A 27,865-nucleotide genomic window follows, 5' to 3' on the forward strand; every position below is an offset into this window, starting at 1 on the left:
TTATTTTCTGTACAGCCTCCATTTGTATTGGTGTCCCTGTATTGCATGTGCTGACCCCCTCACATGAGGCGACTCGCGCAGACCTCAGAGATCCTGTTTCCTCCCCAGCATCTCTTCGCCCTGCGCAACATGAGGGAAAAAAAAAAAGAAAAAGGAAATCAATGGGGCGCACCGTCAACATAAGCAGCCCTTAATGCTCTTCCTGCGCGATAGGACCAAATTAGATTGCAGCCGTGGCCTGTAATAGCACGGCCGGGCAGGTGAAGAGGATTGAAATTGACGGTGATTGAAAATTAATCGAATGACCCCGACATGGGATCCGCGGATGCGCTCGTGCCCCGCAGGTTGTTCATGAAGCAGCGGATAATTGCACTGACAGGCCACCGGTGCTCGGGAGCGTGACCTGGAAGGAAAGGTCAAACCTCACTCGGCGACAGTCTGAGGAGTCGATCCGTACGGACGGACGGACGCTCGCTCGCTCGCTCGCCTTCGAGCGGACGGTTTCCCGATTCGTTTTCATATTTCCACAGATGACTGTGGGTGAAAAACTCTGTCGCGTCATGAGCATAAGCAGATTAACAGCTCTGTTTTCTGTGTGGCACACGCGTTAGAGCGTTTAGCCGGTTCTTTGTTACGGGGCAACAGTGCCGGCTTTATCGCTGCACTCTTCTCCTGTCGTCTCAGTGACTGTAAACAGAGCGTTTGGCTGATACGAAGGAAAGCCGGTCGGGGAGAGCAGAACCTCGTTGCTATGAGGAGCCTCTCTGCTCAAACGGTGAACTAAAACTGTTTCTTATTGCACGCTAATGAGAGCGTGCAGGAAAATAACCAGCAAGAGTCCTATTTTCTTTCCTCTCCATCCTTCACCTAATGCAGTCGGCCCCCGGCTCGTCTTCCAAATTTGATGCGGAAAGCTTTTTGTGTGTGTTTTTGCTCATCCAGATGCTTAAAATATTCTAAGTACAGTTTTCATTCTCTCTGATTTATTTTGTGCGATAAATCGCCACGGCAGAAAATAAATGAATAAAAGAAGATCTAGGTATCCTAGAATGGCAACGCAGGTCATGAACTCGATATTCAAAAAAGTGAGTGTAATAGTGATGGGGAGCAACAGAAGCTGGCGTAGAAACGTTAAAGATCCAGCAGCCTTGACTGTCCGCGCTCTTTATTGTTTACTTTGTAAATATTTTAGCTACTATGCTTGCTTTTATGAAAGAAATTTCTGCTTTCAGAAAAAAAAGCGAATCCTCCAGTTGGCAAAATGAAACTTTCAAATTTTGTTCGTGATTTGGTGTGTGTGTTAATTCATCCCTTTTTTAACCACTTCTGTTTAAAAGTGACTTTCACTATCAAAATGCAGGCGCTTGGAAAGTCAAACATTTCAGGTCAACTTCTTCAATAATTATTCTAAAAAATTGACGCACATGTAGTATATGGTGGTGTATTTGAAGCCTTTCATTTTGTTCATTTTGGGATTCTCAGAGATTTAGGAAGCTGCATAAAAGTCATCAAATATTTAATGCTAATTTAATGCAGGATATGCTATGTCAATATCAAGTTAAACTGTTGCAGCAGATAGTTATCAACATGCTCCACTAATGTCATTGTGAAAGGCCATGTTCATAAAGCTCTGAATCTAAGAATAATATTGGAAAGTTGAGTGGAAGAAAAATGTGAAAATTGTTTATCCGCTGTCCTATGTAGCCATGGCAACAAGCCTCAGCATTCCTGGTTAGCTCTCTTGTTGTGAGCCTGCTGTAGCACAGCAGAATAAAAAGGTGGAGTGTGTGAGCAGCGTGAACACGAAGCTGATTGACACCGATAAGACCCTCCTCCTCCTAGGTTCTGATTGGTTATTCCAAGCCCATCAGTGGATTTCTGCAGATGGCAATAGGACCACAGAGAGAAAATGAAGGAGCTCAATTTTTTTGACTTGCGTTTCATGTCATACAGTCATAGTGACAAGGTGACAGCTTAAACATATTGCGCCTAAAAGTTACGTACTGCAGCTTTAAATCTAACCCCTCAGCATATCCTCGTCTTTTTGGGCCCAGCTGTATGACAGTGGACTGATGCTACTGTCACTATTTTTCCTTTCTGTAAATCAACTAAGGTGAGCCTATATTGCAGTCTTGTAATATAGGAAGTGATGAGATTCAAATTCTTGCATCATGTCTCTGACTTCCTGGACGCCGCGGACCACAATGCACTTGTGTTATCCAGAAGCGCGCTGTTTACTGCTCCTCTGCTGTCCCGTTGTTCCGCTGCGCCGCAGTGTGCGTGATGGCGGTTGCCCTCGCCCTGTCCTTCCCGTCCGCGGCGGAGCATCTGCCCACCCCTCCACCGCCGGAGGGTCTGCGGTCCGTGTGTCGGCGTGGCCACCTGCACTTCACAGCTCTTGACGGTTCGCATATTTGGCGTCTAAACATAACTGGCAGGCACAGATCAAGAGAAGAACCGACTGAACGACAGCAGCCGGATCAAAGTCCGCGTACACAAACAACTCGTGAAAATCCTCACCGCTGCCCCCCCCCCCTCTCCGGCTCCTCTCCAGAGCTTGGACGTGTTTGTCTCAGTCGCGTAAAATCAAGGCCTCGCCGAAATTCCCGCACACCTTCCCTCCTCTGCGTGAGGAAGACACACGAGATCCAAGTGTTTCATCTCGTCTCCTCCAGCTTGAAAGGAACGTGCAAGCATCTCTCCAAGTGCCCAGCATGCTTCTTCTTCCCATGGAGAGGTGCATGTTTGTTTTGTTTTTTGTTTTTTTTTTGGTTGGGCACGTTGCCTCATTGAGGGAAGGAAGGACATGTGAGGATCTGAGGCAGGGCTTCCATCCAGAAGGAGACGATTAGAAAGAGTCCAGCCGGCGTTGATGTGCTGACGCGTCTGCGGCACCGATTACAAGCCGAACTGAGATGAAACTGAGAAACCGAGGCCGGTTTGGGTCGAGGAATTGAATGTCTTCGGTCTCCACAGATCCGCAGCCAGCCCGGCGTCCCGGTGCGGCAGAGATCTGGTCACCATGGGGATGAGACAGACTGCATTATCTTCTCAGTGGCCGCCCGGCTCAAGAAAGCGCTCCATGGACAGGCAGGCCAAGACACGCCCTGCAGAAGAGCCTTATGAAACTCTAAATATCTTTTTGGACTGGATCATAATTCGTCACGACACAATCGTAAACTTTCAACATTTTGCATCCAGACTACATGTGGAATGCAAACTTTTGTCTGCACAAATTTTGAGTAGTTTAACTTTATTGAATGGAGCATTCCAAGTCAAGTCAATTTTATTTTAAAAGCACATTTCAGGAGCAAGGCAGTTCTATGTTCTTCACAAGGTGAAAGCACAAATAAAAAGCTGTATAAACGACATGCTAGAAACCAGTAACAAACATTTTGTCAAGTGCCATCATCAAAATCATCAACAGGCATCAAATTTGTCAATGTTCCATTGATTATGAGTCCAAAGCAACTCTAAACATGTGGGTTCTTAGGCTTGAGTTAAAGGAACTCAGTGTTTCAGCTGTTTTGCAGTTTTTTGGAAGTTTGTTCCATATCTGAGGTGATGCTTCTTTGTGTTCCGATAACATATCGTTTTTGGGATAATGGCCAATTAAGAGTCCAGTTGCCAAAACTCACAAATCACACTGCAAAGATGTGGAAGGAGTTAATTGAGGTGAGTGAAACCAAAATGTAGCTTTTTAGCCAATAACCAAGACACAGTGTGTGGTGGAAGACTAAAAATACCTTTGAAATCGGCCCAATCTGACTCAAACTAGCTTATCTTTCAAGGAAGAACGAGCGAAACAAACAACTGCAACTCTAGACCTGCAGTTGTAATTACAACAAATGGAGGTTCTGGAGAGCTTTGACCAAGAGACCGAACCATGCTAGAGCAACATGGTTCGGTCTCTGAAACCAGGTGTTTGAGACTTTAGCTGCGAAGGCAAGAACTTTGGCCACTGACGGGGAAATCAGAGGAGGAAAAAATCGGAGGAAACCGGACCGGTATACACAACCAGACAGAACGCTCACTTCTAAATCTCTTCTGCGTGTCGACTCAGGTGGACGAGATTCATCACGTTGTAAAGATTAGAGGGGCTGAGAAGGATTTTCCAGCTTTTTCTCTCTTGAATTTAAAATGTTGTTCTTACTGCTGGTAAGCCAATAACATGCAACCATTTAAGCTGTGTGTGTTTTTTCCCCTCTCTTTCTTCTTCTCTTGCAGGTGTTCCTAATAACATTGGTCCAGTCAGTAAGTAAACAGCATCAGAATACTATTAATACTAAATAAGTACAATTAAAAAAAGAAAAGAAAGCACTCTATTAATGCTTGATGCTTCGCTTTACTTTGCTTTGCCTGCTGTTGTGCCCTTCATCAAACACCCTAAGCGTGGCGCCGAGTGTTCATTTCTGATCCAAATCCACCTGCGAAAACTCTCTCAACAAGTATTGACTAACATTTTCATTGGCGGTTGTTAGCGTGAGGCGGTGAGCACTAACTGGAGGCGAAATTGTCATGATGCGGGCATTTTAATTTACTCCGTTCAGACTCGACCAGATAGCACTTGCCTGGCTCTGCATGCCCAATGTCATTTGTTTTTGTGGGGTTTTTCTGCCCCTCTCAGTCGCCCATGCATTATAAATAAATGGCATCTAGACTTTATTAAAGTGCAGAGACCTCTCCGGCGGTATAATGTCAGGTAGGGGCGGGGCAGGAGGGGAGAGGGTCATTTTAATATGAGCCTCAAACGCCTCGGCTGGTATTATCTTCGTCAAGCAGTATCCCCCTGAGGAGGATGGAGCAAGAAAAGAGGTGCCACGTCTCAAGTTACCGCTGCCTGGAAGGCTGCGTGATGCAAGGAGCCGTACGACTGTATCGAACAAGCCAAAGTGCATCCTGCACAGCCAGGCTCAAGTCTCCTTAATCTTCTTTATTCCCCGTGACTAAGCAGCGTTCGCCAGATTGATTGGTAAATTGCCTCCTCCCTGTCCGATTCTCCGCCAACGTCGAATGGCTCGGTTAAACAGCCTCGTAAGATACGTCTTCTTGATTTTGATCGATGGTCATTGTTCATTTATTCAGTTCCCCTTTGGTGACAGTAAAGAATTTTTGAGCTCTCGCATAGAAACGTCATTCCGGGTCCTTCACGTTTATTGGCACAATTGGTAAAGAAGCCTTAAAGCAGATGATACAGTCGCACTACCTTAAATGGGGCTTTCTTTGAAACCTTGAATAGAGCTTTTACTCAGTGATGAATAAAAAAAGATTTTATTTATTTTTTAACAAATCTCTGGTGCCCCAGTCTAATTGTGTAATCAGTATAAAATACTTCAGTGTAACTGAAGTATTTTATAGTTTGAGGAAGCAACGAGAAATTTACCTCCAAAAAAGTTGCATAACATGACACAGAACCAGTCGTTTTGCTTCTCTAAGATAGAATCACACTAAAGTTTTTCTTCTAGAATTGGCATCTTATTTCTAGTTGCTAATCCCTCCCTGAAAAAATAACCACGTTTTAAATGTTAATTTCTTCAAATTCTGAATTTTAAGTGCACAAACAATGCTCAAGCTTTTGGCAATTTGATTTAACAAAACCTCAGACAATGTAGTAAATTTTCTTTTTTTTTTTATTGACAATTGTGTCAATAAAAGTGTTTTAAAAAATATACATATATATATATATATATATGTAGAGAGGACAAAGAGTTAACAACCTCCTGTTCTCATCCTCTTTGTCATTATTCCCCAGTTAAGATACGCATTTAAACAGTTTCTCAAAACATGTTTGTCTGGGTCTTGAGATGGAAACAGATTGTCCCCAGGTGGCGTTTTAATCAGGCTTACGCTGGACGAAAACACCGCTTTAAAGTGCAACGCTTTAAAGTGAGACGAGTCAGAAATGGACACACAGCCGAGTCCCGGTCCACACACACTCCCTCCCTCCCACTTCTAACAATCTCCCGCTGCCTCCCCCCTTTCATCACATCTGCAGAAGTTATGCCTCTCCTCTGCATGGCAGGAGTAAAGCGCGATGTGTGTGTTTGCGTGTGTGTGTGTCTGCATGGTCCTCGTACATGCTTGCGTGTGCACATCCGGCTTCTCCATCTCATCCAAAAATGCCAGGCCACACCATGTCCAACGGTTGTCCTCAAATCCTTCACATGGAGAGTGTCGAACCTGAAAGATGTGTGTGTGTTTGTGTGTGTTTGGAGGGTATGGTGAGGTAGAATGTAGACCAACCCAAAGTCTTCGCTTCTTATCCAGAAGATTGCCCCTCCATCGGGGTAAGGAGGAAGGGATTAGGATTTCTCACGACTTAGCTGTCTCGACAGAACGATGCTAACAGTAAAACCTAAACGTGCCGGCTAAACGTGCCGGCTGCCTTTGTTTTATAAAAAACACGCTGAAAGCAAAGGATGATGCTGCTTTCCGCACAACCAAATATCAAGTTTATGTCAGCATTATTAGCAAAGCAGCAGGGGGTGGGGGAAAGGAACGGAGAGGCAAAAAGGTTATGACGTCCTTGAGGTTGTTGAAAGGACTCGAGGCGGAGCGTTGCGCTTTTTCATGTTGTTGGTTGAAGGTAATTGAATTCCTTATTGACTTTTCTCCAATTCTATTTCAAGTTTATTAAGCCGGGCAGAATTGCCTAATGCGGACCATTAAAGTGAAATTAATATTTTAAAAACAATCCCGGCCCTGCTAGATTGCATTTCATTACGAGTATGGCATTGATTAAAATCCGTCACCACTCATTTAACTCGCCTTACCTGCATATTCTCCATAGACGGGGGGGTAGGAGGGACCCAGATGTGTGTTGCTTCCAGGCAATCGCAAACATGAAATCAGCCCTATTGAACGTATATCTCACAGATCCGGCCAGGGCGTTCGTCGGCCTCGTGTCTTAATCGTTTGTGTTCTTTGGGAGCTGCTTCGCTCCTCAGAAAGACAATGGATGCAAAATAAAGATAGTGGAAAGAAAACAGGGCACTTCACGTACGATATAAGACCTGAGTTTGAGTGGTGATGAGCCGTGCCCTGCTTCTTAAGCTCTTTATTTGTTAATCTGTCATTTCAAAGAGCTTCTCATCCGGCAACTTACACGACTTTAAACCCCCGGAGATGTCACAGTCTGCAGTGACACGGGGCTCTCCGCGTAAGCGCGGCTTTTAAATATTCTTTTTTCTTCTTAAAAAAAAAAAAAGAAATAAAGATATAAAGGGATTAGAACGCTACTTGATAAGAAGCAGATTCAGAATCAATAACTAGTAAATCTGAGTTGCTTCAAACGTTGCTGCCGGTGTGTAGGTAAACGAACGGCCTAACGAAAGGGATTTGAAACGTAGACGGGGCCTTGCACAAACATTCGCAGCCCTTGAACTTTTTCACGTTTTGTCTTGCTCCGACTGCAACATAATTTAATGGATTTTTTTTTTGTTTCCTTTTGTTTTCGTGGTAACGCGGTGTGAAAAGTCTCATTTGATCGACTGATACCACTCAATAAAATCCAGTGACAATATCATAAATATATTTGTTTTGATTGTTAACCAATCAATTCTCAATAAAATCCATAAACGTTCGCAATTATAACACAACAAAAATGCAATAAAGAAATATAGATACTTAGGCAAGGCCCCTCACGGTAAAAAAAAAGTCATTTATTGAAAGACCGCCTCATGAACACGTCTCGTATTCTTTTTGCATGCATAACTAGGGAAACGGGCTCCTTGCCAGGACACCGCTGGATGTTAATTGGGAAAGATTGCATGATTCATGGAGTCGATAGCGAAAGGACAGAAAGATCAAGTGAAGAGATAAAGGGGCACAAAGAGGAAAAGTTATCCGGATTCCTCCCCGTTTGGCTGAGTCCTCTCCATTTCCAACCACAAAGTATTTCCCTGACACGGAAATACTGACTTGTATGTAATTATGAGGTTATGCTACCCACAGCAGTCCGTCATTCCAAGTGCCAGCACCTGCCATTATTTATTCATTGTTATTCCTCCACCAGAAATACGCCATAATTAGATATTGATTACAAAGTCAATGTGATGAATTAAACAAAATGCCCCCTAAAGTCTTCATTTGCCATTCGTAGTATCAGTTACTCGACATAAATCATGTATGAAATGCTACGTTTAAGAGAGCTTCATCTCTCGTCTCTGTAGTTCTGTGCTCATTGCTGCACACACACACCCAACAATCACACCAATTACATACAACGTTGTTCCAATGTCCTTTTAAAGGATCTTTGGATGCATTCTCCTTGCTCGTCCATGTCAGTCCTGCACCCCCCATTTGTATTTGCAGATTCCCCGACCTACTGATTTGAGTCATGCCGGACATCTTCATGTCTCCAGTTGTCTGTGTCGACGACCACGTAGCCCCCCCTCACCCTCCCTTCCCGTAGACAATCTGTTAAGTGAGTCACGCAAAAGGCACATGAATAACAACTTATTTCTTCTAATTGCACGCAGTACGGCCGAATGTCTCATCTCTAGGTGTTGCTAACCGAAAAGAAGGTAGGCATTTAAGATTGTGACACCAGGTACCTTTTCCACAGATTCATTTGAGATCTTTGTATGATATATCAACATAAACTGGCTCTCAGTAGCCAAAAGTGCTGTGTTCCATTTACAAGAGAATTATTTAAGTGCTTATTTTGCTGTTATGAAGGTTTAAAGGAGAGTTCTAGATTTAGAGAGGTACTCTACGATGCTGTATTATTTCTGGCCTTCAATATTTGGACTATATAGCTGTATGTTAAGATAAGAGGTTCCAAGAAAGTAGCATCTAATCAGCTGAAAAACCTGAAGGGGATTTTGGTAAAGTTATATGCAGATGACAAGCTCATCTTGGTTTAACCCATCATGCAAAGAGTCTTAAAAAATACCCACTTGCTTTCTACTTTTTTTTTTTTGTCAAACTTAGATGTTTCAGTGAAACAAAGTCTTGTCAACAAAGATAGTTTGAGTTAAATTTGATTTATTCATGGAGAAAGGCTGTCCAAAAACCAAAACCCTCGCTCCTGTGTTCAGATTATTCTGCTGTACTGAAGGCGAGACGTTCTCTGTCCAGGTTTTCTGGTAGAGCCAAGCCATCCAGCTTCTGAAGAAGATCTGCGACAAAAAGCAAAAATGTGAAATTTGCAAGAGGGAAAACACTTTTCAACACCATGACGTTGATCCGTTTCTGAATATAAATCAGTGCAGAAATATTATATGTTGAAGCCTTATGTCGAAGTACAAAAAGCGAAGGTTGGACATTACATTTATTAGACCTTTGGTTAGTTTCCTCACTTGTAAACATAAATCAATAGATGGGTGTATTCACGGCTGGTTAGGTTTTTGTGCACAAATTTAGAAGCTGAGCATTTTTGGTTATTTTGCCCTATATTGAGGAGAAAGCTTTTTGAATGGATACTTTCTGTCTGGGGGGGAAACACACCCACGGTGGTAAATAACACAGAGCTATTAGTAATTAAATGAAGTACTGAAAGGGAACAATGAGATTTTTATTGTTCTTGATCGAGGGCATTTGTAACAGATGCTGGCGCACTGAGCCAGCTCCACCTGGCACACGTCTCCTTTTTTGTCATTGCCATTATTTGTCATCGTCGAACACGTTGCCCTTGTTTTCTCTTCTTTTTCTTATCATTACTTTTACAATTTTATTGGGCACAATGCCTGTTTTTTTTATTATTATTATTATCATTATTATTTTTGTTTCTCTCTGGCATCACATGTGTTACATTTGATTGCAGTATGTTTTCTTTCATTGGTTTGTTTTTTTCTTTTAATCCATCCAGTAGCTCCTCAAGTTGCATTGTCCACTGCCCCTTCTGTCCACGCTGCAAACAGCAAGCGAGGTAGGAGCTCTGGGAATTGTACATTGTCCCCAGATGACGCCGCGGCCTTTCTACCCTGCCCTCCTCCCCCATGTGTGTTTATATTGACCTGTGACCTCCCTGATCCTTGCACCAGTGCTGGAGAGCTCCAAAATCTTAGCGTCCGAACCTCCAGCTCAGAGCTGGACTGACGGCTTTCGGCGCAAAAGTCTCGTTCTTACAGAGAATGGATTCTAAACACTATAAAAGGAGTCATTTCTTCTGCTACGACTATTTTTGGGGAACGTTTCTTCTCCCTCACTAAGCCCTCCCCCCAATGCGTGCATGATTTATGACCTTAGCCTATTTCTAGGGAAGGGAGAGTATTTGTCTTGTGCGACTACGTCTGAAGGAGTGAGGCGTGTAACGTAGGAGGGTTTTAGCTCTCGCTCAGCCAGGACCGGCTGACTCAGACGGGAGGTAGAACGGACCTCAAATTTCTGCGCCTTTTGTGGGGGGGTTTTCAAGCACCGGTCAGGTTGGTGTCGGTCGGACTGAGAGAACTGACCTCAATACAGATCCTTAATAACAGCAATCCCTTGGAAGAAATCTCCATCTGCTAACCTTCCCTGTTCTGGAACCTCGACAAGGCTGTCTGTGCACTCGGTTGCCAACAAGGCTTAAGGGTCACATCTGTCTGAGCCGTGCCACACAATGTGTCAGCGGTCACTCAGTGCGACAGACTGAACTTCACTTGGAGAGCGTTTAGTTAGGGCTGCTTTCCGACCAACTGCTATGTCTTATGTAGCACCACCAGGAAGTTACAAAGACTATATACCCGTTGTGTAAATCGCCTTCAACTTCATACTTCCTCTTAGACATGACTTATGACATGGTTGTTAGAAAACATAATTTTAGGTTTTGATTATTCTCAACTTGCTTTGTGAATCAAGGCTGTTTCACTTAAATAGGTGGTATTAAAGTGTCTGAGTTGCTATTAAATTACCAAAAAAGAACTAATTTAGTCCAATATGTTCAAGCTCAAACAGAACTGTGCATAAAGGATGCATTTGGTTAATTCTTGTTCAACCAGGAACATTCATGCACTGTAAAAGAATTTAACATTGCCCAAATTTTACTGAATAATTCTGGTAGGGAATTTTGCCTGAAGGAAATTTTACGTTATTTATTTTTTACAGTGTAGATTGTCAGCTACAAATGGTCTAGACATGTTTGTTGTAGCATCAACAATCATAAGTAGAAAACCAACATGCAAGGGTGTATTTAAACTGACCTTTCTTTAGTTTCAGAATAAATGTTCCTGTAAATTTATTAGCTAACGTCATTAAGCTAATGATGTTAGCTTAATAAAATAAAGCTATCGCCACTATAAAGACATTTCTGTTTATTCTAAAATGTCAACACTGCTCTTCATTCTCTCTCCACATTAAGCCTGGCTCTTTATTTAATACCTTGTTCAGAGTTTACATCTAAAAGATAAATGTTTAACAGCTGATTAAGAACAAGGTTTGCTAAGAACCTGGCAAAATCTAACCAATAGTCATTAATAACCTGCTAAATTTTGGTGGGTTTCGGACACTATGCATGTGTCTGATTTGAGAATATTGATTTCAGTTATTGGAGACTAGATACTTGATGTAATAAACTTGATTCTTGACTTTGAAAACTTGTGAACATCTCTACTTTGAGCTAACAAAATTGTTAAGAATCCAATCAAGGAAAGCAAAAATAATAATAAAATTTCCTACCACCCACGTGAAGATGAATGCCCACTTCATTCATGGTTTGACCTGCCTTATGCTTTGTGATGTTGAGTTGTAATCATGTCTCTGTACCATCTTTTGTCGCCTTGTGCTGTGATGTGCTTGAAGTAATGTGACCTCTCAAATCCTACTAACAATGCAAATTTTCATTTACTTTTGTGGTTGTGTGTGTTTCTAACTCTGGCTGTACCTTTGCCAGACTGACAGTGATCGACCGACATCACCTCCGACACGCAGCATCAGCATTTTCATCTCGCATGCCATGGCGCCTCTCGCTCAGACTTATGCTTACCCTTCGCTGTAGCACTCGCAGCACGAACATCTCAACCCTCTTTTACCCGTCTCTTCCCTCCACACTTCCTCTCTTCTTGCAAGACTGCGAATGCTTCGGCCACTCCAACCGATGTAGCTACCTCGAGGTGCTAAACACCGTCATTTGCGTGAGCTGCAAGCACAACACTAGGGGCCAGCACTGCCAGCTGTGCAAGCTGGGCTACTACCGCAATGCCTCAGCAGAACTGGACGATGAAAATGTGTGCATAGGTTAGTCCCCCACCTGGCCCTCTTCACTGCCATCAGGCTTCACACCTTTTCCACCTCACTTCCTGTCTGACTCCAAAAAGGTAGTGTCACTTCATGCTACACCAGTGCGTCATCCAAGTCCATTGTCCTGTCCTCATGTCCCAGAGTCTCCCTCTTTCCTTTTCCTTTTCTCCACTCTCTTTGGCACGACAGTGCAGCAAACAGTAAACAGACATAGTTTTAGCGTCTTTTATGCTTAAGATGTAACAGCAAGACTGATGTTGTTGGCTGTTTAAATTTCGATGTTGCACATTCAGTTCCTAGCTAGTGTGACGCAGTTATGCCTGAAATGTTGGCTCGTAATCAAAAAGTGTGAAATAAACTAAGCAGGGATTTCAGCGTTGTTATATAAAAAGAGCATATCAGAAAAATACAATTTTTTGAATTTTATTTCTAACAAGTATGAAAGACTGTGGCTTTCTAGAGGAAACAGCTACGTTTAACATGTGCAAACATTTCGCTGAATGGGTGTCTTGAGCATCTTCAAATTTACAAACAATATTCTTTAAAAAATTTCATTGATGGTGTAATTTAACAGCTGGAGGTAGTAAAAACCTAAACTAGCTGAACAAGGTTTGAATACGACAAAAATGCCAACATGGTAGCCTAATAGTATACAAAGACTAGTTAATGTAATAACTAGCTAGACTGTAGGCACCTAGGCAAATGACTGCATTTGAAATGTGTACACATTTAGCTAAACGTTTGTCTTGACCATTTCCAGATTCCCAACTTATTTATTTATCGTCATTGATACAACAGCAAGGCGGAGTAAAAAGCTAGGTTAGCTAAACAAGGATTGAAGTTTACAAAATTGTTAGCCTATTGGGATGCATAGACTAGTTGATAAAACTATTTAAATCATTTCAATTTCTAGAACTTTTTTGTGCAAAAATCAACAAAGACAAAACTAATTTGACAATTCAAGTAATGGTAATTATTTGATATCAAACAGCATTTGTTAGCAGTTATGCTAATTTTAAGCAAGGCTTACACTTTGCCAAAGCAGCAGATGTGTAATTGTAGCTAGTTAAGAAGAAATGTTAAATACTGGACTTAACTTGCCTGCTATTCAATGCCCACATTTTCGTAGTACACGACATGAAAAAAGGGCCGTTGTCGCCTCGTTCTTCTATTTCTGTCGTGATTCATACACAAAGATTCTTAAACCACATCCGCGTCTGCTCTGTGTACGGCAACTCGTGTAACTCCCGAGGTAATAGCCTGGTTCCCTGCTGAAATATTTTCCAAGTATCGGCAGTGTGAATTCACAGCTCCGAGTGTCGGGCGCATTTGTACATCCTGAGGGGGAAGTCTGACAGGTAACATGAGTTCTGAGAGAAATTTTTTATTTTTTCCCCCCAGAGAAGTCACACAGGCAGTCAAAGATGCCAGGCAAGTGCATATGTCATATACATGAAATGGCCTCAGGAGGAGCAGCTGAAACCCGTCACTTGGCATTAAGAGTCACAGAGGCGTTACTGAGTGCCGCGCTCGCCGTCACCCTGACTCTCTTTCTCTGACCCGCCAGTTTGTCACATGCTGTCACCTCTCTCCTCTCGCCTGACCCCTGGGTGTCACTCAGGTGAAGCCACATGCATCGCAGCCGCATTAAGGTGCAATGTTTTAGTCAGGGACTGTCAAAATAGCTGTCACTTTGACTGCAGAGTGTTCTAGTTTCGGTGGAAAGGTCAATTAAGCGTAGGTCACCGGAGACGCAAGAGGTTGTTTGCTTTCTCTTCACGTCGAAGCTTTGGTTAAGACCACCCGTCTCCGTCAATTTCGGCAAGGAGAGACGTACGTATTTGGAAGCATTTCCAGATTCCAGTTAGAATGAAGGGATTTATCACAACAATGCCCATTTCAATGTAGAGTTCTCTCATTTTTTTGTTCCACGCTGTCATCCATCTTCTATCTGTTCATCTTTATCTCCGTATGAATGACTCGGACTTTTACAGACGCATGCTCTCACAGGCTCTCCTCAGTTCATCTGAAGTCAGATCTACTGATATTGCGCCGCATCAAAGCTCATTGCATGCCAGGTTCTCCTTTTAATGGCAAATTCACTACAGATATCTTGTAATGTGTTTAAGGTGTTCATGCATTTGAATTCCACTTCATTCTTTGCTCATTTTCTCCCTTCTCATCACCGTTGAAATGGTAGCATTTTCCACTGTGTAAATTCTTGAACTCTAGTCAGACTTTTTCTGTGTGAAGTACAGGTTTGTTTCCATGCGTTAGAATATCACGGGAAATGGCGTTTATTTATTCACTATTTCATTTGAAAAAGGAAAATCTATGTGTTTTATAGACTGATTACACACAAAGAGATATGCTTGTATTTCTGGTCATTTTGATGACTCTGATTAGCAGGTAATGAATATGCAACATTCAGATTCACCTGAAATTTTCTGAGGTTTCTTGTGAGATGGCTGTGCTGCCTTTGGACTTAAAGCACAGCCAATAAACACATGCAGATGATGTTGCTCCCAAAATGATTGCAAAATGTGAAAGTTTAGTTACTGGTTCTCAAGAAGCTTGAAAAGCATTTCCACTCTTCCTCCCAACTCCCTGACCTTGATTTTCCAATTAAAATACCAGTTAAGATGATCGTCATATTAATGAAAATATTATCTTTTGTGCTTAAAGCTGAAGTGTGTAGATTTTATAATAACAATTTTTTACATATTTGCTCAACGTTTTCACTATGCGGTGACGGTATGAGACAGATAATCTGTGAAAAAATCTCTGCCTTCTCAATCACACTCCGGTACGTGCTGCTCACCCCCCTCCACCTTGCTAACGCTAGCTAGCTTGGCCACCGATGATGTCAGAAAAACAGTTTTCCTGGACTGGTAAGTTGTTTCTCCGCCATTAGCACCTTGAGTCTCGCATATACAAGCTTGATTGACAACCCTAGGAGCCTCCTCATTGCTCTGGTTGTTTTTCACTGAGTGTAAAGGTGTATTTCTCTGGATGCCGGTACGAGAACGCCTTCTTTTCACAGATTATCTGTCTCATATATCATCAGAACATACTGTACTAACATATATACAGTATTTTTGTAAAAGTTTGCAAGATGCTTCGACGTCTCTGCTTCAGGAGCGACGAGGTCTGAAGCGTTTTTTTGTCCCGGATGCGTTTTTGAGTGTTTGCTGTTGAAGCTCTGACTCAAGCTGCAGTTCAAATCTTACGAATCTGACCAAAAGTCTTCAAGGACTCTGCTTCAAAATTCTCTCAAGATTGTGGTTATCTATCCCGGTGCCACGCGTAGCTTCCCATTCACTCCCCTTCACTCAGTTTGTGAGCAACAAGCTTCTTAGGAAATAACATTTAGTCAACCCACAACAGTGGAGTTGACTCATGATTTCTCTTAGCTGTGAGCCAGAGTAATCACATTTAACAGAAATAAATGCTTGAACGTTATCCCTCTGTGTGCAGTCAATCTGTATTTTAAAGTCTTTTCCTACGATATTCTAATTTACCGATGCCTCTGACAGAACTCGGGAAGCTGTGAGCATCCTAGACGTGTGGCGGGAAGTCAAAGCACCACCCTGTTCTCCAGCCTGTGTGTGTGTGTGTCTTGTTTTTTCAGAGTGTAATTGTAATCCCTCTGGCTCAGTCAGTGATCACTGTAATGGCACAGGATATTGTACATGTAAGGAGGGCACTACGGGCCCCAAGTGTCAGGAGTGCCTACCCGGCTATTTGTGGGAAAATGGCTGCAAATGTAAGTAGAACCACGACTCTCCGTATGTCCGAAACGTCCCGACTGTCCTCCCCCCTGCTTCCCCTCCACCCCCCGACCCTCCCTCAGCTCTGTCTCCTTCTGGTGTCTTTCTCCGATGTTTACCTTCTCTGTTTGATTCCCGAGCTTTGGCTGGAGGAATGTGCTGCACATGCGCAACAGGACTGTCGATGTAGATGCCTACGCCGTTAGCCAGAGCCTTGCATCCCCTTCCCACCCGCCCCTCCCGCCCCGTGGCTGCATTAGCTATGTGGGATCGGCGGGTGCCCCTATTACGGCCTCGGAACCGGGAAAGAGAAGCAACGGCATGGCAGGATGCATGCTGCTAGGGAACTCAGTCGCAGGCTCAGGCGCGCCACTCGCAATCAACACAACAGCTGAGTCAATATTGACTGCTTGACAGGCTGCCTGCGATCCCCTCGGTGCCAACACGCAGCAGGACAGTGACGTCCAACACTGACATTTCTCTTAAAGGAGAAACGCAGGTCATTTTCAGGGCCAGCACATCCATTATAGTTTTGGCGTTTATATTTCCTCCAGCCATTTTGCAAAGCATGCCGCACCAAGCCGTCGTTTTCCTCCAAATGTCACCAATTTTTCATTGTTTTTGAGGAGCCAAAGTTTCCCTGACAAACCTGCAGGCAGAGAAACGGGAGAAGTGAACTTCAAGTGGGGGGGTGGCTGTAAAGTTCCTGACAGAGAAAATTTTGAGATAAAAGACGCTTGTGCCGTCTCTGATTGTGCTCCAGGCAGAAAATGCAACGTTTCCTTTGGATGTGACATGTGAGAGGATTTTCAAATTATTTCTTGTAGGATTCTTATGCTTATTTTCCCTTGTTTTTTTTATAGAATAATCAAAGTCTTCTTATTCTCCCTCTGTCAACTGAATAAAACTGGTAACAAACATTAACCTTAAAGAACTGCCTGGGGAAAGAACAGTTCTCTGCAAGAGCTACAACAAATAGAAATGAAATAGTGTGGATGTCCTGCACTTTTCACAAAAAAAAACCCCAACAACAACCAAATGACAGTTATTTGCTTTAAAAAGCAATCATGAAACAGGCAAACCGCTACACGAATGTACAGAAAGGAAAACTTAGCATTTCATGGTTTTTAGCCACAGAGCTGCACGGACGAACACAGGCAGTTCTTCTCGCTAACTCTGATATAAAACATGGAACGCCATGATGCATCATTGCAATAGCTATGAGTCAGTAAGATATGACAGGTCACTTTCTGACAAGAGGCCGGAAAAACAAAGACTTGCCGAATGCCGTCTCCTGTGGCTAATAATTAACTTTACGAATAAAAGTTTGAAGCTCATAAGTTTGCCCAACGTCACTGAAACTTCCAGCTGCTTCCTGGATCTGATGCTGGCTATCGAAGCTAGCTATAAAAAACTTGTGAAGGTTTTTCTAAGGTGTTTTACATGGTATCTCCAAAACAAAAATCAGAAAAATTATACAAGGTATGGATACATGGACTGAGTCGCTAACTTCACAATAAAAGATTGCTGCCAGTGCTGCTGTTGTTTATTATATGTAAACTAATTTCACATTGAATAATGTTTCTAATGATCTTCAACAGTGGCAAATAACAGGAAGATGATCAGTCATATTCAGCGTTTTAAACTTATGTTGTTGTCCCTTAACGCATTTGGCTTTAGGTGTGGAAGTCAGTGATGTAAAAATGTGATTTCGACTCACTTGGCGAATGTTGAAATGACTTGGACATCCCTGCTTTTACCCGAAAAACAGACACTACATAAATGAACCTGATTTCTCTGCAAAAGCTTAACAGGCACATCAGTGAGGGAGGAACTTCTCCTGAACGCGGTTAGATCCAACACAGCGCCGCACATCGCAGCGTTCCTGTATCGTTTGTCGTGGAGGTGCATGACACACAGGAGGTCAGTCACAGTTCAACCCTCATTCCTGCCGAATGCAAAGTAACTTCAACGCAACACATACTGTAACCGAATGATGCCGTATTTTGCTTCGATTTTTGATTTAGTCATTGTCAAGTCTGAAACGTTCCCGACCCGCTGGGTTGTGATTTATATTCAGTGCAAAATACACTGGGCTATTTTAGTCATTTTGGCACAGATGGATCTTCATTAAAATGCACTGTTTTTCCACTGCAACTTGTTGGTGGCTACTAATATATTCAGCGAGTACAGAGTAAACACACGCTGTCAACACGCACATCTGTTTCCACACAAAGAGACGTTCGGGAGGGAGAAACGAGCGCGGCGTGCGGTGAATTTGCGCTGAATCTCGACGCGCTACACGGTGCAAATGTTTTGGGAGGGTTGTCATAAATCCATAACCGATGTTGAACAGAATTGGAGCCTGGCTCCACTTTCAGTACATCCTGGTAGGAACTTTGTTTATCCCAGAAATGACCAACCTAAACCTGAATAAGAGAGCAGATAGACTTCTCTGCAGTCTCCCATTTGGCTTCCTAACCATAAATACTGACTTGTTACCCAACTGTAGTTGGCTGGAGTGTAAAAACTTGGCCTTGTGACTAATTAAAGGCCATAAAGAGAAAAATAAGCATAAATCCTGAAGATCCTCTAGATGTGTATGCATTTTACTTTACAGTATCGTGCATCTTTACATAATTGTCTAAATATTATGTTTAGCTTGTAAAAGCTCAGGGACAGTTAAGATCTCTGTACAGAACGTTGTCTGCATTCAGAGGAGCTGCTTCAGAAAGTTGTTCTCTGTCCTATTGAAAATAATTGATGCATTTTATTTGAGGACAGGCGATCAAAATCTCAACACCCCACCATTAGTTCTTTATCAGCTGCGCTGCGATGTAGCGCCGGTTCCTTGGGATCCGCCGCTGCAACACGTAAAGCGCCCTCCACGGTTATTGGCAATCTTGGCCAATACGTGACAAGGGTCTTGAGATAAATGACATTTTTATGGCAGTAGAATAATAAAATCCAACCTTTAATTTGAGAACACGTTTCCAATAAATTGATGGTGCCGCGTTTAGAGGCAGGCTCGGTAGTTTCTTTAAGATACTTTTACCTGAGGGCAACTTTTGGGTACCTCTGGGTTTTATATCAAGCGTTTCTTGAAAGTGTCCATTTCAATTGATCTTATCCCGTTTTGTTGTGGCATAAAGGTTTACCTGAAGCGGTGCCACTCTTCAAAACAGGAAGCACAAGAGAACACTGTGTTCCTGTGACTCTCACGAGTCAAGAAACGGATCCGAGAGTCTCGCCTCGCGCTGGTTTGGATCTTAAATGTCATTTTTTAAATCAGCGATCCAGTTTGAAATGGGAATTGGGAAACTTTCCAGCCTCGCTCTTCTTGGGTTTTGCTGATGCGGCGCTTTCCGCTCCTGACCGAGGGCTCAATCTGCAGTCGGACTGAAAAATGCAATTAAAACTGAAATCTCTCCTCAAACACATCCTCCTCTCAGACGCGCACACCTAGTTCACTGGTTTCCTTCTCTAAATATTATCTCTCATATCAAAGGCAAACACAACAAATCTTGTCATTTACTGCCTGTGCTGCCTTTGTTTACCGGCGGTAATGCGGGGGGAAAAAGTGGATTGTGGGGGGAGACGGAGAGCGGATCAAGCCGGCGAGCTCTGAAAGGATCTCTGAGGCTGCGGGTGGCTCCGCGGCACCTTTAATCTTACTGAACTTACATGTCCCACACAACCGGTTATTGACTCGCTTTCCCAAATAATCAATGCCCGTGTTTCATGTTAGGTTTTGGGCTCTGCTTAATTGGCGGGCGAAGAGGCACTCTGCCTGCAGGGTACGGCCATTACCTGGACCGGCCTTTGAATTTCAGCTGACCTTGTTGTTCAGCCTTAAGCCTCGAATCTTTTAACAGGCCGAGTCTTAAAGAGAAAGTGCGCTTATTAATGTGTAATGACAATCAAACAGCATTTCAGTCCATACCTTTGATATTATCTTCTGACGTTAAATCAGACAACTCACTCAATCAGTTATTACTGTGTATTAGATGCGAGAATAATGAGATTTTATATTACGTTTATCTCTTTCTTCGATTTCAAAAGTTTACATAAACTAAGATGAGTGTGTCTTTTAACATGGTGGGAAAAGCCCAGTTTGTGATGGTCTGTGACCTTCTGACTGCTTAATTCACAAAATGGGAATAAAATGGAGGGTTTATGTGACTCGTGTGTGTGTTTAGGTGCAAAATGTGCAAATTAGTGCCAGAAATAAACCAAATATGAGGAGATATTAAGTAAATAGGCTGTTTATAAGTTAAATTATATATTTTTTTAAATAAAAAAAAAACCCTCCAATTTTGGCAGAGAACAAAACTATGAAAATCAGGGTAGCACTTTATTAAATGGGGTGTGCAGAAGACTGACACGACACCGTCATGAATGGCATAACGTAAAGTTGCATTAAAACTCAATTAAAAGTGCCAACTTTGCATTGAAGTGTCAACATTTACCAAATAAAGCAACCATGGCTCTTTCAATGGACTTTTAATGCAACTTTTAGCACAGCTTTTCATTAAAAGTGTCATTATTGACCAAAATACACTTCATTCATAAACATTCATAAAGACTCCTTCATCTTCATAACCGATGTTAGTCTTATGAACTCCCTTTCAAATAAAGTGTTACCGAAATCTGGTTTTTCCTAGTCATTACACATTGCTCTGTTTCGCTTTCTTTTTTTACATTTTGTCTAATTTCAACCACAAGCATTTTTAATGAAGATTTTATGAAGAAGCAAAAGTGCCTGTTGCTTTCATTCATCTTTACAAATAAAACCCAAAAGTGCGCATTTAAAGTTCTGCTTCCATTACATTTGCAGAAGTCGCCTCTCTCTCTCTCTTTCAATGGTAAAACCGAAGAATGAATTCGTGTTTGTCTTCCTCGCGTCAAGGCACTTCACTTTCCTGATGGAACGTGAGGATTCCCCTGCAGACACGCGTAGCTCGAGGCCTGCTTTCCCTTTAGCTGCTTTTACTTTTAGATGAGAGTAAATGCAAAAGGAAATCATGCTTGTGTTCTTATTTAGAATTTGTGAAACATTTTCCAGCACTGGAGTACGTGTTCTTTACTCATTTGTATCGTAGCAGGAACGAATCCAGTTGAAAGTGGAGGTTTTTTTTGTCCAACTAAATGTAATTTGAAGCAGACGCTGTATTCACAAAATGGAGCTGTTGTCGGCATACAAAGTAAAACCGACTAAAGGAAAGTTTTCCATTGACGATGTCGGAATGATGATCGTTTTTTTAGTCTTTTATTTGATCAAACAGGTCTTATCAATCTGACACAATCTGAGAAAGGACAGTGAAAACTAACTCTGAGCCACGCCGCATGTTTTCCTTTCTTCTCTCTTCCTGTCCTTCAAGGAGCCCAAACATGAGTCACGCATTATTCAGAGACTCTAAGAAAGGTTTTTATCAAAGCTCTATTTGGCTATTCTGGGGAGACGGCAATACACCCAGTCCTGAGTATTTATATTTGTTATTGTGATATTTATGGTCTGCAGACCTCATATATTACTCACCGCATTGTTTTCTACTCCCATAAAGGAGTGAAACGGGCAGAAGTGGCCCCTTTGTTTATCACTGTTTATTTGTCTCCGTTGGTTTATTAGTTTGTGCCGTGCAGCTTTGTTTGCCTCCAGCTTGCTTGACAGCTTCCCTCCGCTGGGAATAGAGTGGCCTCGCTGTCCCGGCTCTAAATATACACCAATTTTCACCTAATGTTCAGTTTGTTTAAAGTCAGCGCTGTCCGGGAGAAGCCTTGCAGGCACTGAGGAGATTGTGGATTTTCTTTTTATTTATTTCTATTTTTTTCGGTCGTGATGGAGCTGATTTACTGGAAGTTTAGTCAGAGAGCCGAAGTTGCATGGCCGTGGTGGGACACCGATTTTAGATGCTTGACTGACAATCTCAATGTGTCATTTTATGAACCAGGTTACTGACTTATTGGTGAAAAGAAAATAAGAAGTTGGTGTGAAGTCTTTAAATCAACAGCGTCAACTTTCTTTTTCACAATTCTTACATGACTTTGGAAAAGAAAACAGAATTACTGAATTTAGGCAAAATTTAGCCTGAAGTAGTTAAAACTACATCTCTACACCTTCTAATCTTTTACCATAAGGAAATGATCAAGAGATGCACCAGTCACAGCAGTCGAGGCCAATGCAAATAGTTCCCACGACTCTCAAGTTGCCGGTGAGCCGCCATCTTGGTAGGTGAACATTAGCGTAGGTAAACCACGGCTCCGGGATCGACCTGCATGAGACGGAGATTGTGGCTTGTTTGCTGTGGTCATACCAGCTCCATAGCAACTGTCATGATCGTCAGTGACAGGCGCCTACCAAGATGGCTGCCAGCTACAAAGTGTGACATCACATGAGAGCTATTTATTTATAATCACCTATTTTGCAACTAACTGAGATTTATCTTTTAAAAATATAAATACAACGCAAAGTTTTATATATTTTTTTACATAATTAGATGATGTCACACTGTGTGTGTGAGAGATGTCAATATTGTGCAGCTCTGCAACACAACTTGATTATAACTTTAATTTGTCTCCAGCATTTTATGTTATGTATTAGCATCGGTAGCATTGCAGTAAGCATCTATAATGAAACATTCAACATGTTTCATTATAGACCGATTTGCCTCTTGCAAGACAAAAAAAAAGAGTAACTTTGCTACAATGATGATAAAATTGTTCAGCCTTCCTGTCATTTACTGAAACCCCCAAACTTCCTGATGTATGTGATGTAATACAGCCTCTGCAAAACAGAGACTTCTTTACAGTAACTTTTGTATTTTAGATATTTTAACTAATACTTTGAATTTGCCAGCTAAAAAAAAAAAAAGTAGTTTTTACTCTGCAAAAAATTCAAAACTAAATTGTTGGAAGAGTGTCTTTAAATACATCTTCAAAATGTCCTTGAAAATATTGTAAGGCCACAAATACAATGTTTGGTTTTTTTTGTCTTTGTTCATAAATGCGTGAACAAACAGCAGGAACATTGATGCATGAGTGAAAGTCCTTCAAGGGAAATTCAGAATTAGCCAAAGTCGGCCAGTCAGACATTAAAGGAAGGGTCAGTTTCTGCTCTCAATGGTCTGATTAGTACATGTCTAACAATGCATGCTGGTACAATGCAGTCTCAGTCTCAGAGTCTCTAAGACTTCAAAATCGAAATCTTCCATCTGCACTACAACTGCTTCCAAAACAGGTCAAAGGTGTGAAAGTCAAATGTCAGCTCAAAGTTTTCACAAACTGAATTTATACAGTTATTCTGCTTATGTCACCAGAATGAAGCGATTAACAAAGATGAAGCAGGCAGAGTAAGCAGCTGACGTGGCTCTTCTCAAAAGTGTCCAAAGACGCAAACGCGACCTTACGGTTCAGTGAACGAAGACTCTTTCAAATAACAATCAGGGACCTGAGGATGTGGGTGACTCGGATCACGCTACCCGAGTCCAAACGGACTATTTAATATCTCTGGGATGTTGAAGTGTTCTCCAAAGTAAACTTGTTTGGCTAAGAAACTGACAACGGAGCCACAGAATCAGAAGGCAACCATTTGCTCACCCTACCTGGAAGAATTTGGGGTCTTTAGAAGGTTTTGGATTCTTGGAAAAAAACAGGGCAACAATTGTGGAGATTGTCCCTTTGCACCTTTACAGTCTGTTGCAACCACAGCCCTCAAAGCATTTCATTGGTGGTGCTTCAACTCTTCATATAATTAAAAGGAGAGCATCATTTCGAGTCGTTCACCTTGTTTTCACTGGGTTTAGAAAGTGGAAACGAAAGCAATCCTTTGGCCAGGATTGCTTTCAAGGCCTTTTGCAGACAGACTTTTAGCAGATGGCTTTGTATTGCGTCTGAGCGGCAGACGACGCTGCACTGTTTGTCTGTATTGAGCGGAGAACTCCAGCAGACAGTGGAGCAGCTGAGTATTAATTAAGCGGAAGTGCAGTTCACACCTCTCAAGTCTGGAATCGTTTTCCTCAGTCAGAAAATACTTTTGAGACGGAGTCTGGAGTGCTGCGCAGGGCTTAATGGTTTAAACACACACACAAAAAAAAGAGTTATCACATTAACATTCGATCTCCGCTGCAGTCCTCATCCATCATCACAGGCTATCGATAGTTACAGAGTTAATGAGATATAAAAAAAAGTTGTAATTAGTCTGAGTTTCCTCTGGATGTTGACGTCTTTGTGAACGTTTTTGCCTGCAGACGCTCATTTGCTGCTCCTCCACACGAGAGAAGAGGCCACCTCCAGGGCTTTGGGGCGTCTAGGAAGAACGCCTGCTCCATTTTTTCCTTAGGAAATGTTTTTGGGAACATAGCAGTGGACAGAGGCCTCGGGGTTTGCCCAGAACTTGCCGCGGTTTTACGACCGGCGCAGTAATTTGCAGAAAAAACTAGCTGACGAAAGTGAATTTCTAAAGAAACTGCTAGTTTTGGTAGCAGCTTTATAAGTGAGATGCATTGTGGGGGGTTTTCTACTGTTGAGGTGAATCGAAACTGTTCCTCAAAACAAATGCTTTAAGTGAGACTCAGTTTTCACCCTCCTTGAACTTCTCCAAACCCAACGAGAGTGTTTTGCTGGGATTGTATTTGATAGACCACACTTGGATATTTAAAAAAAAAAAAATTATCGATGCGAACACAATAAATGTGATGAGTTTAAACAGTGACTTAAATAATAATAATTTTTTTGTGTAAGAAAGTTGTAAGAAGTCCCGCAGATGCAGGTTCCCTCATCAGATCAGATTAAACACTGTGTGAAAGAAAACTAGTACTCTACATCCCCTAAATTTGTGTTGGTCTGTCACATACAACCTCCGCAAAATGCATTCAATTTGTGGCCTTAATTCGACAAAAATGTAAAGAAGTTGCAGGTAATAATCATTTCTAAAGCAACCCCATTGTTAGTATTTGGTGAATGCTATATATACAAATATATAAATGCTATATTGCGTCTGCTGACAATTTACTTGAAGAAATTGGCATTTTCAAAACAGAACTCAGTATCATCCGATGTGGTAATTTGATACTCCGCAGTGTCATGATCACCTTGCACCTTCAAGTAAAGTGTCGCCTCATTGCTTGTGCGCACGACATTCTGACCTTTTTTCTCTCCTCTGTTCACATCCCTCTCGCCGCAGCCCGGGTGTGCGACAACGAGCTGCTGCGCTGCCAAAACGGCGGGGAGTGTGTGAACAACCGCTGCAGCTGTCCCGCCTCCCACACGGGCCTGCTGTGCGAGAAGCCCCGCTGCGAGTCCGAGCTGGGCGGCTGCAAGGGGCCCGAGTCGGGCCAGGCGTCCCTGAGGCCCCCCTCGCTCTGCGGCGTGCTGACGCTGCTGCTGCTCGGCGACGCGCTGCGGAGGGAAACGCCGTGGCGGGCCGCCGCGCTCTGAACGGACCTGTTCCCACTCCCCGACCCCCGAGCGGGAGCGACACTCAGTCCCACCCTCCACCACCATACTTCCTTCCCTTAAAGATATCCGATAACCATCAAATTAATAAATGATAATTGAAAAAAAAAACAACAACAACCATCAGCTTTCTGGACTGTGACGCACTGAGCTTCCTCTGCTGCCAGACTCGGTGCTGACAATGATGGGAATGTGCCAGACTGAAGCAGAAACTTCTCTATTAAATTTAAAGAAAAAAAATATATATATATATATATATATATATATACTTATATATATAAAGTAAAGAGTGTCTAAAATGAAAATAAGAAAAAAAAATGTATTATTAAAAGTATGAGAAACTGAGCATTTGCCTGATAAATCAAAGAACGGTGAGTCCTCCACCCGCCTCCCTCTAAGCCATACCAGGTACATGAGATCCTTCCAGTTTGGGGAGGAATAACTCGACGTGACAGACTCGTTCACTCCCTTTCTTATTGCCACGGCAACAACAGCTGCAGCCAATCAGTTCTCGCACAAGCCGACGGCGGCCGCCGCCCCCCCTCCCCTCGGGACGCATCTGCGAGTTAACATTTGCTGGACTGACGATGGCGAAGAGAGAGAAAATGTATGAAAATACCTGTCCTTGCCAAGCAGCGAAGAAGACCGTCCTCAGAGATGAAAACTGTTACACTTCAAGGCGATGACAGACAGAGAGCGGTGGAAAAAAAAAAAAGACAAAAAAAACTTAACAAAATAGACATTCTTTGCTGTCAGTGCATTGTGGATAGAAGGAAATCTGTCCGGATTGCCTCTTTGTGACGCAAAAAACAAACTTTGCCCGCGTTGACCCAGAATTCCCGTCGACATCATTTCCCTCTCGGTCTTTCTGTCTCATCCCCTCCCTCGTGTTCAGCCCCCTCACCTTTGACCTCCCCCTGACCCCCGCGCCGCCACTGACCTGTGCATTTGTGAACTTTAACTCTGTAAACCCTGGTTGGTCGAAAGATTCTTCTGTCCAATGTTAGTGATGCACATGTGTGAGAAGCTCTCCCCTCCTCTTTCTCCTCTTCCTCCTCTTCCTCCGTTCTCTCATTCCTCTCCTCTACTTCCAAAAAGATAATCTAGTGAAGCTGTTTCTGTCTTAGGGCCGCCTCGCTCCCTACAATCGTGGACAGAGGGTAGTTTTTTTGTTTGTTTGGTTTTTTTTGGGGGGGTTGTTTTTTACCCCGGGCAGACAAGAAGTGCATAGAGAACCATCCAGTGTATTTGCAAGTTCTTTTTCTTGGCAAGAAGAAGGAAAAACAAAAAAATTAAAATAAAACAAGTCATGTAGTCCTTTTTGTATCTCTGCCAAACTGTGATTGAAAAAAGGCAACCTTTAATGTATCTATTTAAGACATCCAAATGCGGAAGCAATGGTATTCTTCTCTTTTTATTTCCTCTCTTTTTTCTTTTTTTTGTTAATTATTTTATTATTAATCATTATTTTTGTTTCCTCTGAGCTGTGCAGTTGATTTCCCTTTGTATTGGCAACGTGCTGGCATCAAAGAATATTAGTTTACATATAAAGTATTAATAAAGTGTATTAAAATCCCACCAAAGGACATTATAAATGTTTTGTTCTTGCTTTAACACTTGAAGATTTAAGTGAATAAAAGTGAAAAACTAAACTGTGTCGATGGTTTTATCATGTTATTTTTGAAATTGTTAGATATTGTCCAACTGTGTGTGTGTGTGTGTGTGTGTGTGTGTGTGTGTGGGTGTGTGTGGGTGTGTGTGTGTGTGTGTGCGTGTGTGTGTGTGTGTTTTTTTATTATTTCAATGATGCAATCTTCCCTGTCTGGATCATTTCTTATCTCATGTAAGCAGGCTTTTGAATTTTTCATTTTCGCACAACAGCATGCTATTATGAGCTGCATACAAGTATCGTCCTGAATCTTAAAATAAGTGTCAAAATTTATGGGTTTTTTTACATAAATTACAGACGATGTCAGTCCCAAAAAGTCCCAGACTGATAGTCCTACTGGAGGCTTAGATGATTTTTTTATTGAGAAAGCTCAGAATGTAAAACAGGCTACATAAAATGATATATAATTAAGAATAATGATTCATTTGTAAGAATGTTACTTTTTCTTTTCTTTTTTTGTCACACTTAATTACAAAAATATGATTGCACGCATCCCCAAACCCCACAGCTGGGTGTGAGCTGCAAGAAAACATGTGATGAATAAAAATAGCTTGGAAAAAGAGTTTGTTAATAAGAATGAATAAAAAAATAAAAAAAAAACATCTGTGGATATTTCTGTGGAACATAAGAGCTGATTATTTGCAGTTTCATTTCATTGAACGTCTCCAAAACATTTGAAAGAACATGGAGTACGCAGGCGCAATGCTCCTTTATTTCATATCTGCCGATTAGCCAATATTGGAATCGAGTGTTCGAGACGTTAGAAGCTAAATGTTAGCTTCTGGTCGACTGCACTCTAAAACTGCTTTAGAGC

General features: G+C 42.2%; 1 protein-coding gene across 1 annotated transcript in view; it reads left to right on the forward strand.

Moving 5' to 3' along the window:
- ntng1a (netrin g1a) overlaps positions 1–27,034 on the forward strand; it is a 121,677-nt gene extending 94,643 nt beyond the window's left edge. Inside the window, 4 exon segments of the mRNA XM_055037181.1 lie at positions 4,228–4,254; positions 11,989–12,156; positions 15,791–15,925; positions 25,111–27,034. Of these exon segments, the coding sequence (XP_054893156.1) occupies positions 4,228–4,254; positions 11,989–12,156; positions 15,791–15,925; positions 25,111–25,364 (584 nt within the window). The 3' untranslated portion in view covers positions 25,365–27,034.
- The last annotated feature ends 831 nt before the right edge of the window (positions 27,035–27,865 follow it).

Source organism: Poeciliopsis prolifica, unplaced genomic scaffold (assembly GCF_027474105.1).
Source record: "Poeciliopsis prolifica strain line A6 unplaced genomic scaffold, Auburn_PproV2 SCAFFOLD012, whole genome shotgun sequence".
NCBI classification, from domain to species: Eukaryota; Metazoa; Chordata; class Actinopteri; order Cyprinodontiformes; family Poeciliidae; genus Poeciliopsis; species Poeciliopsis prolifica.